The sequence below is a fragment of the Garra rufa genome, chromosome 16 (assembly GCF_049309525.1).
Source record: "Garra rufa chromosome 16, GarRuf1.0, whole genome shotgun sequence".
Lineage (NCBI taxonomy): Eukaryota > Metazoa > Chordata > Actinopteri > Cypriniformes > Cyprinidae > Garra > Garra rufa.
Genome location: NC_133376.1, coordinates 7,761,182 through 7,774,493, shown reverse-complemented (window position 1 = coordinate 7,774,493; position 13,312 = coordinate 7,761,182). Strand labels below are relative to the sequence as shown.

At 38.2% G+C, this 13,312-nt stretch overlaps 1 protein-coding gene across 1 annotated transcript in view; it reads left to right on the top strand.

The window, feature by feature from the left end:
- Positions 1 to 661: 661 nt before the first annotated feature.
- The window catches only part of aff2 (AF4/FMR2 family, member 2), a 163,634-nt gene continuing 150,983 nt past the window's right edge, over positions 662 to 13,312 (top strand). The window contains exons 1-2 of the mRNA XM_073820142.1: positions 662 to 727; positions 2,512 to 3,360. Of these exons, the coding sequence (XP_073676243.1) occupies positions 662 to 727; positions 2,512 to 3,360 (915 nt within the window). The remainder of the gene's footprint in view (positions 728 to 2,511; positions 3,361 to 13,312) is intronic.

Sequence of the window (13,312 nt, the reverse complement as noted above, 5' to 3'; positions counted from 1 at the left end):
TTTGACTTGTCATTATAATAAATCTCTGAATAACAACCATAGTTAACAAGGTTTTATTGCTGACATTAGTGCTCAGGCTTTACTAGGTCAGAGGTCAGTCCTGATATTAGCCTGAGAAGGTCTAGTTTCAGATCTTCTGTTGTGTGTAAGGTCACATGTTAACCGTCCAGTGCATAATTACATTACTACTTTAATAGCCTTGCATGCTCTATGCTGGTCGTGGATCATTTAACATTATTTGTTTATTGACTGTTTATGTTGTTGAAAGCCATAACAGATGCATTTGCATTTTAGAAGAGCTGTGCTGTTATTAATGTAGCAATTACATGTGAAATGAATGGAGAATGCTAATAGATTTATCTCTCGACTTTTACTTCCTGAGATTAACATAGCCTTTAATTGTATCAGTGTACAAGAGAAGCACACACACACAAACAGATTAAGTATATCTACATTCAGATTCTTTAAAATTAAGTAAGAGTAGGAGCCTTTGAATAAAGGCTAAAGTAAGTATAGAAATGAATACAAGAGTAAAGGCCTGAGCGTTAAGAAGAATGTTGCTTATTATGCAAATAATCAGTGGGGGGTGGGATAGCATGTTTCTCTTCTGTAGAATGCTGTGCAACTAATGATGTGCCTAAAAGATAACGATTATTATAAAATGGACTCTTGTTGTGAGCAGAAGCAGACTAGTGTTGGACAGATATTTGCTGGAGAGGAGAATACTGTATCTTTATGCCCGCCCTAAATTCAGGAGATGTTTGCAAACATTATTTTATGTAGATCAGCACACAGGCACGGATATGAATGGCACACAAACAGAAAATTCTGAATAGATTCTAAATACAGTGTTTTGCCATTTCTGTGATCACACGTTGCTGGGTTTCATAAATATTGACTAACATCAAATGGAGAGCTGTCGTGCATCTCAAAACTATGTGAATGGTCTCGTCAGCTAAAGCTCATGATAAATTCTCAGTTTCCTTATACTGACAAACGCAGTCTTTAGATCTGTCCATACTGAGAAGGGTTCTGTGAACAGACTAAATTACTCCTTGACTTGGCATTCACACTCACAGACTTAGGGTGTTACTTTTGGGGTATTATGGAGTTCATTTGGATTGTTTCATTTTTTTTTTATCTTAATAGTTTAGTCCACTGACATTTGCAATACAGTGGAATGTTCTTCAAATCAAGTAGATAGTTGACCTAAAAATGAAACTTCTATAATTATTTACTCACCTTGTCATTTCAAATCTTGAAACAACTAACATACAACATATTCAGAAAGAGCTCATCGTGACTGTAGGATATCAAGCTTTAAAAAGACAATATAAGCACCATGAAAATGGTTCAAATGACTTCCAAGTCTTTTGAAGTCATGCAATACCTTTATCTGACTAAGCAACTGAAGTCATTGTCATTATTCATTAATAATCTTCACCTCTGTTGCACCTTTCAAATCAAATAATTGACGTCTGTTTGAGGTACACGAGAACCACTTGTGTTTGAGTTTGTTTTAGACCAGTCTGCTTCAAATGCACCATATTTGATTTGATTTAGAATTTAGGAGGTGAATATTACTTGTAAATATCTTACATTTTGGTCTGTTCTTCACACAAAGCTATTGTATTGACTTGAGGGGACTGGAAATATAGTGCACAAGTCGTATAAACCAGCTTTTTTAATGTTATTTTGGGGTGAACTGAGAGTGAAAGATATAAAATGACTGCATCAGGGTCACTGCAATGAGGGCTTGTGGCAAAAATGCCACCAAAATGAACAAAAATGCCTCATAAATTAAAGACAAAGGGGCAAAAAAATGTACAATGAAATGTGAAAATGAATAAAAAGTGTCAGTTCACGGAATTACATTTAGATTTGCTTACACTTGATCAAATTGCTGTTTTGTTCAATGTTGAGCCTTATAACCAATCCAACGTGTTTCTGATGAACTTAGAAATGCATTGGCCAATCAGAGGTACTTAGATTAGTCAGCGCTGAAAATGCTGGAGCTGTGTTGGTTGTGCATGCACACAAATTCCCTCATCATGAACAATACAGTGCAGAAGTAACTAGCAAAAACAGGAGTTAACATGCAGTAGACTAACTTCCTTCTTGTTTGTCTGTAAAGCCAGAATATGACATGCCCAAAATGCAGATACAAATCAAAAACGTTTTTATATATTTTTTATATCAATATTAATAATCATTATTACAATATAAAAAGCAATAATCTACAATAATGATTTTTGTCATAATATTTCAGCCCTATGAGCTTCTGTTTTTAAATGTATAATTTAGCTTTAGGCTACAATTTTAAACAGTCTATTGTTATTGACAACCTTTTAAAATATATTATTAGATAGACATTAAATAGATATTAAAGACAACATAGTATGGATTATAATAATAAATAAATTTATAAATAATAAGTAAATAAATTCCAGGGTGCAATATTGCCCCTTAATGTATACGGAGGTTTCATAATTTTTTTCTTCTTTCTTTCAGACTAACAAAGGGGATGCCCTGGCCAACCGGGTTCAAAACACACTTGGAAACTACGATGAAATGAAGGAGCTCTTGACTAGCCATTCCAACCAGAGTCACCTTGTGGGCATTCCTAAGAACTCTGTTCCCCAGACTCCAGTGGAGAAACCCGACCAGCCAGGCTTTTTCCCCGAGGCTCAGCGGAGCCGAGCTGCTCCCTCCCAACCTGGAAGCCACAGCACCTCCATGCCCCCACCCCCTGCCAGCACCATGCCGGGCTCAAGCGTTGTACATGGACATCAAGGCAAAAAGTCTCGCTCTTCAGACTGGTCCCGAGGGGGTCACGGTTCAAGTGGCGCCCAGACCGCTCAAGCGGTCAGCCGGGGGAAGCACTCCAGTCATGAGCAGACCTCTAGTAGACATGATCAGGACCAAGAGGACTTGAGTCCCAATCCTAGCGGACCTACAACTTCGTCACACTCCAGCAGGAAGCAGGCACAGTCTGGCAAAGGACCAGCCACAGTCGAGCTTGGCCTCGGAAAGTCTCCCGCCGAGCAGGACTTGTGCTCCCATGGCTCAAACTCGCCAATGGCTTCAACGTCCCTGCTCCCTAGTGGCCTCTCTACGCCGACGTTCCCCCAAGGCCTCCACTGCAAGCCCAGCAGCGCTGTGCAGCAGAAACCCACTGCCTACGTCAGGCCCATGGACGGCCAAGACCAGGTCCCCAATGATTCCCCAGAGCTCAAACCCCCTGTAGAGCTGGTGGAAGGGTACAACAGTGTGCCATTCGGAGGTCTGCTGGATAGCAAAAGCAGCACGGCTGGGACCAAGGGCAAAATTCCTAAGCTGACACTGCCACAATCCGGAGAGGTGAGTGTGACCGTTTTTCATCTCAGTCAAAGGACAGGCTTCCTGCAGATGTTGTAATCATTTGCTCTCGTTTGGATGCAGCGGTAGTTGGACAGGAACAGTTGGCAGATAGGCTTGGCTCTGTTGACTTTCCCCTGGCTAGGTCTGTTTTGCATTGAAACCTGGCAGAACGAAAGGGTTGACATAATGGAGTGCTTCATTAATAATCAACTAATGAACCTCAGGCTTTCCTGTGAACCTACCTACTCTGCAAGGAAGTCTTCTTGTTGGCATGTTTAAAGATCACTTTCTTTAGTGTTTTGAACGGAGGGAAATTCTGACCTCAGCGATTTGCCGTGTTCATGTTGCTGAAGTAAGTTCATATTGGCTTTCCCTTGAGAGGAAAAACAATTCTAGAGTTTAAACTGTTCCAAAGATCTGTGTGATTGAATAAAGTAGAATAACATGGGTCAATTTTAAGATTAGATTTCCCAGTTATAGCCAATGCTTTGAAATGTTGACATTTCAGAATCAGAACAATACTTTTATGGGAAATAATGCACCTCTTTGTTCAGTAAGTCATTGTAGGTGTTTTCCCGAACATACCCTAATGGTTAAGGGTTGAAGACAAAATGGCTTTCTTTTTTGTAAATTTGGTAAGACTTCTTTCTTTGTTCAGTAAATACTGGTTTTGTGAGTGATCTTCTGGAAGGCTGTTGTGAGTTGCAGATGTATCTTTCCCTAGGATACAACAGTTCTTCACAGAGAAAGGATGTGCAAATGTGTTTTTTACTTTTTGTGGCTTTTATTTTGATGTCAAATAATTGTTCTCTTAATCTTTACTCCATGTAAAAGGTTGCCAACTAGATACTATCTGGTTTCAATTAGATGACTTGCTCACCTTTACCCTGGGTAGCATCACAAGAGTCATGTTCCTAAAACACCTCGGAAGACCCTCCATGTCTTGAGCGTGTAGACACATACACATTTCTTCACAATGGAGGAGGCCCATACGTTCTGAATTAACCCTCCAGAGGTTAAGACATGGGAGCTTTATCACCGGCAATGTTAACTTCATCCCTTCTGTGAGGCTGACACTTAGAGTAGAGTTCTGTTGACCTCTCTCGGGTCGTGATACATGAGCCACGCTGAAGCCGTTTACAGGCTATCCAGTGCCGTCACTTCCTCTGAATGGCTGCCAGCGGGGGGATCTGATCCCACGGCATTCTGTAGAGAGAAATGACTGCATTTGAAAGCTCAGCATGGCCCTTTAGGACAGGGAATACCATCGTTTAGGATTTAGCCAATAGGTGGTCTTAGATTAAAGATAATAGATTGTGGCGGGCTAATCGTTCTGTTATTATGCTTCAGGCTCATGTTTGGCTCTATAAAAACCCAGCAGCAACTAATGAATTCCTTCACTTTGAAGTGGTGGTATCTTGTGAGAGGTAATTTTCCTGTATTTCCAGCGCTGGGGTTTGAAAAATACCCTCGTATCGATGCCTTGAGCTTGTTTGAGCAGTAGGTTGAAATTCCCATCGCTCTTACCTACGGGCTTAATCCACATAAAGCAAACAAACCAAATAAGATAAGGTGCGGTAAACAAGAGTGGCATATGATTGAACAGGTTGACTCGCCACTATCCAACCATGGCGAGGCAGCCAGCTGTTCTTCCTCTTTGTTCTATGGGGATCTCGGCGGCCATCGGGCTGCAAATTGCACTATCGCCCATCTTGAAGCATATGGTGCGTTCGCGCAGTACAGTTAAGCATGTGGCAAGAGTGAAAACCTGGGGAATTTTAATTGCTCTGAGAGTGCCCTCATACCGGTCAGCTTGCAGGAAAATGGAGATGGATGTTGTTATTGCAAAGAGGGGCAGGCATAGAGAGAGAAGACCCCCCGTAGGGTGGGCCCCAGCTGGGCCTACGCCATCTTTCCCTACCCCTCCTTCTGACAGATGAGTCACTGCCTGAAAGTGAAAAAAGAGAGATGCAAAAAGGAAAAAAATAAATAAATAAATAAATGGAGAAAAGCAGAGAGTTACGAAAACAGGGCTAGTAGGATTGAAATAGAACGCGAGAGAGCGTGCGCAGAGCCGCTCTTTCAAGATGGCTCTCGGGAGAAAAGAAAACATCTTCAAGGACATTGATTTGATTTTTTTTCACCCTGCCTTGCGTAGCTTTAGTTTGTTAAAAGGAGTGGATTCTGTAGAAGCAGCTCTCGTGGGATTCACCTGTACTCTGTTGTGCAGGCTACTTATTATTCCGCAGCTCTTCAGGCTTATTTATCCAGGTTCTCTCTGGCTGAGGTGTTGAATTGTGTGAAAGCCTTTCCTGATTGTATATCCTCCCAGGTTTTCTTTGTTGTCACATGAGTGGATGCTATTTTATTGTGCTCAAAAATTGGCAGAATGCTCTTTGGTTGCTTAAATCTTTTTTTTTTTTTTTTTGGAAAAAGGAAATATTGTCAGTGGTAATGGTGCGATTCATGCACAAATCTTTCTAAGCTGGTTCTTTGTGACGATTCAGGCAAAACAAAATTGTGAAGAGGATGACATCTTGGAACCAAATGCAACATTTGGAAGTTAAAGGAGAAGTTCACTTCCAGAACAAAAATGTACAAATAATTTACTCACCCTATTGTCATCCAAGATGTTCAATTGTCATAAAGAAATTATGTTTTTTGAGAAAAACTTTTCAGGATTTCTTTCCATATAGTGGACTTCTATGGTGTCTGCGAGTTTGAACTTCCAAAATGCAGCTTCAAAGGGCAATCCCTGCTGAGGAAAAATTCCAATTTCTATACTATTTTTAACATTTCATTTTCTCAACTTCAAAATCATCCTAAATCGCTGTTTTACCTTTTTTGTAAAGGGTGTTTGATCTTTGCCGGTTCACTTGTAAAAGTGGTACTTCTCCAGCAATGTAGGACAATTTTGAAGTTAGAGGAGAAAATGAGATGGGAATTTTTCGACATATCCTAACTGTCTTGAACCAGAATATACAGAGTACATGCAAAGCTAGACAAGACAAGCATTTGAGGTTAAAAAAAGTATATAAATTGTCTTTTTTTTTTTTTTTTTTTTTTTTTAGAAAATAACCACTCGTTTCACTAGATAAGACCTTGGAGGTCTGGGATTGTTTAGAGCACTTTGAAGCTGCATTTAAACTGCATTTTGGAAGTTCAAACTCGCAGGCTCCATAGAAGTCCACTATATTAAGAGAAATCCTGAAATGTTTTCCTCAAAAAACAATTTCTTTACGGCTGAAAAAAGAAAGAAATGAACATCTTGGATGACAAAGGGGTCAGTAAATTATCTGTATTTTTTTGTTCTGGAAGTGAATTTCTCCTTTAATGTATCACATATTCAAAATTATAGCAGCATTCAACAACATATTTATTTAACTAAAAAACGATATGCAAAACGTGTGTTGACTTAAATCGTTGAATCACTTGCTTTTCATCAGTTCATAGTCAACAAACTATCTGAACAATAATGCTAATTGTCAATAGCATCTTTCAAAGTTTGCGAATTCAAACTAATTTTTCAATTGCATTGAATAACTGCTCACAGTAACATGTGGAATCTGTATTAAGAATGAACATAAGTTAATTTACTAAACAAGTTGCCTTAAATTGACTGAATTTTTATCCATATAATTAAAACAAATCGTTAGCCAGCACACTAAAACTTCTCAGAATTAATTGTGAGAGTCATAATATCTGGCTTAATTGTATTATCTTCAGTCTGCCACAGACACCTCTGCACAAGAGTAACTCCTAAAACTGCCGCTCTTTGGGCTGAAAAGTAGAAGCTTATTCCCCTTGATAGGCATGTTCCCTTGCGCCACCCCACCACAAAATATTTTGACAGGTTGAGCGCTCAGCAGAGTGATAAGACTGTGCTAAATGGCTTTGGAAGCATTCTGTTATCGCCTGGTGTATTGATTAGTGTCTAGCGTTGTGCTGCTTGCTGTGAAGGAGCGGCTTTTTTTTTTTTTTTTTTTTTTTAGTCGGTGTATGAGACATCGGCAGACAGATAAGACTATTGATCCATCTAAAAACAGTTATTGCACCCAGTATTACCCAGTCTTTATGTTACTAATAGCTTTATCACTAGCTCCTTGAAGCGCAGATTTGACAAGACAATAATACCAGTGAAGATATTCTCTCGCTGCATGCTGGGCTATATAAAATAATGCTTCAATCATGCTGAGAGTGCATGCTAATTTTTTTGTTGGTCTGGTTGTACTTTTTATTTTTTGATATTTTATTTAAGGTATTTTTATTGTAATTATTTTGATATGCAATTACACATAAATGATAATATCAGCTGTCATGTCAGCTCATTTTGAACTTTGTAATAACCCATGGTTTCCATAGTGCCTTTTGGCCTGGGTGACATCAAGAATTATCTTCTTTTCAAAAGTGTTCCTGGCCTGTTCTATGACTATATATAGCAGTACCTGAAAGCAATCTCAGTGGGCAGCAGAGGTGAATGATGTCATGGCGTTGAGGGCTGGAGTCTGGGCCGGGAGTCTGGCAGAGGAGTTCTCATCAAGCCGCAGTCTCCCTTCTGATTGCTCTTTGTGATCAGATATAATGGAGAAGCCGACATCTGCTGCATATCAATGCGGTCCCTGTGTTTCCCCGGCCTTGTTGATCCCAGATCAGAGCAGAGTGATTGCACGATCACAGTAAGATCACAGGAAAATCTCAGCTGTTGATAATGTAGCTCTGTACATTAGCATTTAGTTTCCAAATCCTCATTGACTTCTGTAAACCATTGAGGTTTCAGTAAACTACATAATAACTGTTTCCAAGCAAGTTTCCAGAACTCCTCGTCTGCTATTGGTTTATTAAACAAACAGTCACGCCCTAAACTCGCACCATTGGTGGAGCCAGTGTTGCCGGGTCAGGATTATCAAATAAACACTGCAAAGCACAACAGTGTTTATACTTTTCTGCGGAGTCAAACCATTAAAAGACATAGCCTATAGTTAGAAGTACAATTCATTTAATTTAATTAAAATAAATGCATATCTTTAATAAAAGAAAACTGTTTCCATTTAGAGTCTAGTACAGTTCGAGTTGGCAGCTAATGTTTCACACAAAATTCATTTGACTGATCAAGATTCAACATGTTAATAATTAATTGGACCATGTAAGGGCTATTCATCCATTGATGACAGCGAGAGGGTTTTTAGCATGATGTTCCTCAGCGGCCTCATAGTTGCGTCTATCAAAGACATTCGCTCGAGCTCTGCCCAGCCAGGCCGGGTTATTAAAACAGCGTTTGCCGTAACAGGCAGAGAAGTCTTTATCTCTCATGGAGCCGGGCTCCATCTCACAGGACAGGAAGTCATTTCCAGGAACATTTGATTACACCGGGCTGCCAAGACTCACAAAGCAAGACGCCACTTCCCCCCAGAAAGCGTCCTCACCCACACTGACTCATCTAGTGCTGGATCGTGTGCGTGGAGCTGTAACGTAGACCGCACTGTGGTGTATTATAATGATTAATGGCTGTGCGATCATCTGCGTACATGTTTCTTGAAATGTATATTTTCCAAGCAGGGATATGTGTTTGAAATGAGATGCATATGGGTATAAATATATGTATAGCACTGTATACACTCACAGCAGCAGTCTGTTACTGCTTTGCTTTTTGAATATATAGTCTTTGGCACTCAGCTGACAATAAATGGACTATATAGTTTGGTAAAGTATGTATTGCATTCTTAGGTTGTCTTAGGGTTGATATATAGTAAAGGAAAGGGTTAGTTCACCCACAAATGAAAATTATTTACTCACCCTCAAGCCATCGTAGGAGTATATGACTTTTAGGAATCCAATCAGAGTTATATTAAAAAATCTCCTGGCTCTTTCAAGCTTTATCATGCCAATAGGTGGGTGTTTCTCTTCAACAGGTCAAAACAAGTCCAATAAAGTGCATCCATCCATAATAAAAAGTGCCTCACATGGCTCCGGAGGGGGGAATAAAGGCCTCCTTTAGTGAATCGATATCCATATTTAAAATGTAATAATCACTTTAATCTAGCTTGCGCTCACTGTTGTACACAGAAGCAGCTCTGCGGATGACGTAGGATGTCAGCGTTGTGCAAAACAAGGATTTGTAAAGAAGAATGTCAGAGGATTTCAATGTAAGCTTTGCTAAAGTAAGGATAATTTGCTTCCTTTGCCCCTGTAAACAAACGCTTTTTACAAGACTCGCAGACGCATGTGCTACATATACATCCTCCGTCATCCACCCAGAGCTGCTTACGTGTACAACAGTGAGCGCAAGGTAGATTAAAGTGATTATTACATTTTAAATATGGATATTGATTCACTAAAGGAGGCCTTTATTCCCCCCTCCGGAGCCATGTGAGGCACTTTTTATTATGGATGGATGCACTTTATTGGACTTGTTTTGACCTGTTAAAGAGAAACACCCGCCTATTGCCATGATAAAGCTTGAAAGAGACATTTTTTTTTTTTTTTTTTTTTTAATATAACTCCAATTGGATTCATCTGAAAGAAGGAAGTCATATACGCCTAGGATGGCTTAAGGGTGAGTAAATAGGCTAATTTTAACTTTTTGGGGAACTAACCCTTTAAATTGATATAGTACATTATATACATTCCATTAAATGTTGGTCTGAAGAAATTTTTCAAAATCACATTAGTAACATTACAATGGTTGGGGACTGCAAGCAAAATTTATTTTCCATTTATTTTCTCCATAGGAAAATACATTTTTAATGAAAATTAATAAACCAATAAAAAACAGACCTTCGCTTAGTTGCCAGGTTGTGAATAGATGACATTCATTCGCATTATTCCACCTTATTTATGTAAAAATAATTGTGTTTAACAGCTCATTTTGTGATGGAAAACTACATTACCCATGATGCTCTATCACGATTCCACCAATCAGAGTCCTAAAGAGAAAACTGCATCAAAAGGACTTGAAGTATTGCTCACTTACATGAATTGCCATGAATAATGTAATTATTGCTATGTTGTCAAAATACTTACTAGATAGATAGATAGAAAACCCTTGTTTAATCCATATGGGGGGAAAAAATAAGTGAAAAATAAATGAAAAACAAAAAGAACAAAAGAACCAATGCTGATGGAAAAGTGGGCGGGCACTAATGCCCGTCTGCCTCTTTTTGGACATCCAATCACAGTCTTCCAATCAAACACTCCAAATCCTCTTCTCTTTTTCAGCTTCTTCAACAATGTGCACACCCATGTTGGTTCCACTTATCCAATTTCATATGGCTCATTTGAATATTTGCTTATTTAGGAGTTACGTTCGCCAGTCCCAAACACAGCGCTTCCCCCCAGAGAAGCTAATGAGCTAGGACGAGTGAAGAGACAGCCATCTTTCAGCTGTGCACTGGTGAGGAAACACCAAGTCTCTGATTTGATTAGCTGTAGAAGCTAACCTGCACACAGTGCAAGTTTAGAAGTCTGAAAAAAAGTAAACAGGGTGTCTGTGGTTCCTTTGGTGAAATGGATAGCGAGTTTAAAGAGGATGAATAGTTTCGTTAATAGATGGATGAGTGTAAACATCATGAATTTTATAAAGCTGTAGTTGACCCAACACCCAAATATTAGCCAGTTAAACTGTCTGCTTAGTATATTGCTTTGTCACTAATTATAGTGGATACTAATATGGATTTTTCAATAAATGATGGTGATATTTATGGTACCAGATCATCAGCATATATCAGCCGCTTCTAGTCAAAAAAAATTGGAGCTCAGGTGAACATTTGCAGATTTGATTTGCTAATTTGACTAAATTGCTGTTTAGGCTAAAAAACATAGTAAAATACTTGGGAAGTTATTAATAGTTTTCAGTATTTAATCAAACAGACATTATAGCAAAATTAAAATTGCTTAAGGGATGTTATCATCAGGCTGTATTTTAATGCCAGTGAGTGCTATAAATTTGCGTTTAATTAACAGATAAACATGTATAAATACAGATGCTAATGTGCTACAAGTGGGACTTGTGTTATGAAAAGTAAATCACACATTTTGCAAAGCACCTCAGCAGTGTTTCTCCAAAGTCCAAAGCATTTGTTAAGCAGTCTATGTCTTTACTCATGAACCACTGCCATCACGGCTGACCAAACATGCTGATCCTCAACATCTCAGTGTGTCACTACAAGTGCCCTTTGCACTCGCTGCCGGCTCTGAGCTAAAGACCTCTAATGTGACTCAAATGGATACAGAAAAGTACTTAGACAGAGGAGATTGTTAAGAAGCACATTTGCATAGAAGAACTGATGTAGTTTCAGCAAAGGCTGGAGTTCATTTGTAGGTGGGCCTGGGGAGAAGTGATCGTAGTTGACAATGCTTAGTTGCATCTCAGAATTAGGTCACCCTGCCTTCTTTCAATCTTTCTCTTTTTCCCTCTCTCCTGCTTTTCTTCTCAGTCATGCATGATGGGCTGTTCTCATCAGCCTTTGTTTAATATCGCTTCAAAATTAATTTGGGCTCATTAATGGGACTCTTTGCTGTGAAGGCACTGATATAGTCAGTAATGTGGCTAATAAACATAAAACGATTTGCTCCAGAAGTCTGTTTCAGCAAGCACGAAAGGATATAAATATGGAAAAGGAGAAATATATAGGAAATAAACAATGATGATGTTGCAATCTACAAGCGATGTTATATTGTTATTAATGTTTATTTACACTTCTATAAATTTAGTTTAATGAATAATCAAATAAGTTATGATAGTTATTTATTCTCCATGCGTAAGTGTGTGAAATATTTGTTTATTCTATATTGTTGAATCATTCTGATTAATGCATCAAGCAAAAATAAAAATAAAAAACTGTGAAAGTTTTCACCCCGATATTCCTTTTAAAGTTCAAAAAAGAAATGGCAAGTAACACATTGAATTAAACATTTAATTTTGACATCTGAAATTGTATTTTCTTGTAAAACATACTTCAATAATCTAATAAGTCTAATAACTTCTACAAATATTTTACAGTGTACTCATGTAATGTACACTAACATTTTACACACACCTTACTGCTGAAATGTTAATTATTTTACCAAAATAAGAGGGATCATACAAAATGCATGTTTTTTATTTTAATTTTTTTTTTTAGTATTGACCAGAATAATATTTTTTAGTGATAGTTGTTCATGAGTCCCTTGTTTGTCCTGAACAGTTAAATTTCCCACTGTTTTTCAGATAAATCCTTCAGGGCTCACAGTTTCTTTGCTCTTTCAGCATTTTTGTGTGTTTAAACCCTTTCCAACCATTACTGTATGATTTTGAGATCTTTTCACACTGAGGACAACTGAGGGACTCCTATGCAACTATTACATAAGGTTCAAATGCTCACTGAGGCTCCAGAAAGAAACACAATGCGTTAAGAGGGTGAAAACTTTTAAACAGAATGAAGATATATTTTTCTTATTTTGCCTAAATAAATGCCTAAAAACATTTTTTCATTTAGTACTGGCCCTCAGAAGCCACAGAAAATACTTGCATGTTTCCCAGAGGACAAAATAAGCTCTTAATGATTTGTTTTTTCTTCTGAAGCATCAGTGAGTGTTTGAACCTTCTGTTATAGTTGCATATGAGTCCCTCAGTTGTCCTCAGTGTGAAAAGATGGATCTCAAAATCATACAATCATTGTTGAAAAGGGTTCAAATACACAAAAATACTAAAAAACCAAAGAATTAGTGGGACCTGAAGGATTTTTCTCAAGGACAGCGGGCAGTTTAACTATTCAGGAAAAACAAGGGACTCATGAACAACTATCACTAAACAAAAAAACAGGTAAGAACACAGTATTAAGAATTAAGTGTATGTAAACTTTTGAACAGGGTAATTTTTTTTTATAAATTCAACTATTAATTTCTCTTGTGGACTATATGTAAACATCATTCAGTGTGAAATATCTTATTCAGGTCAGTACTAAATAAACAATAA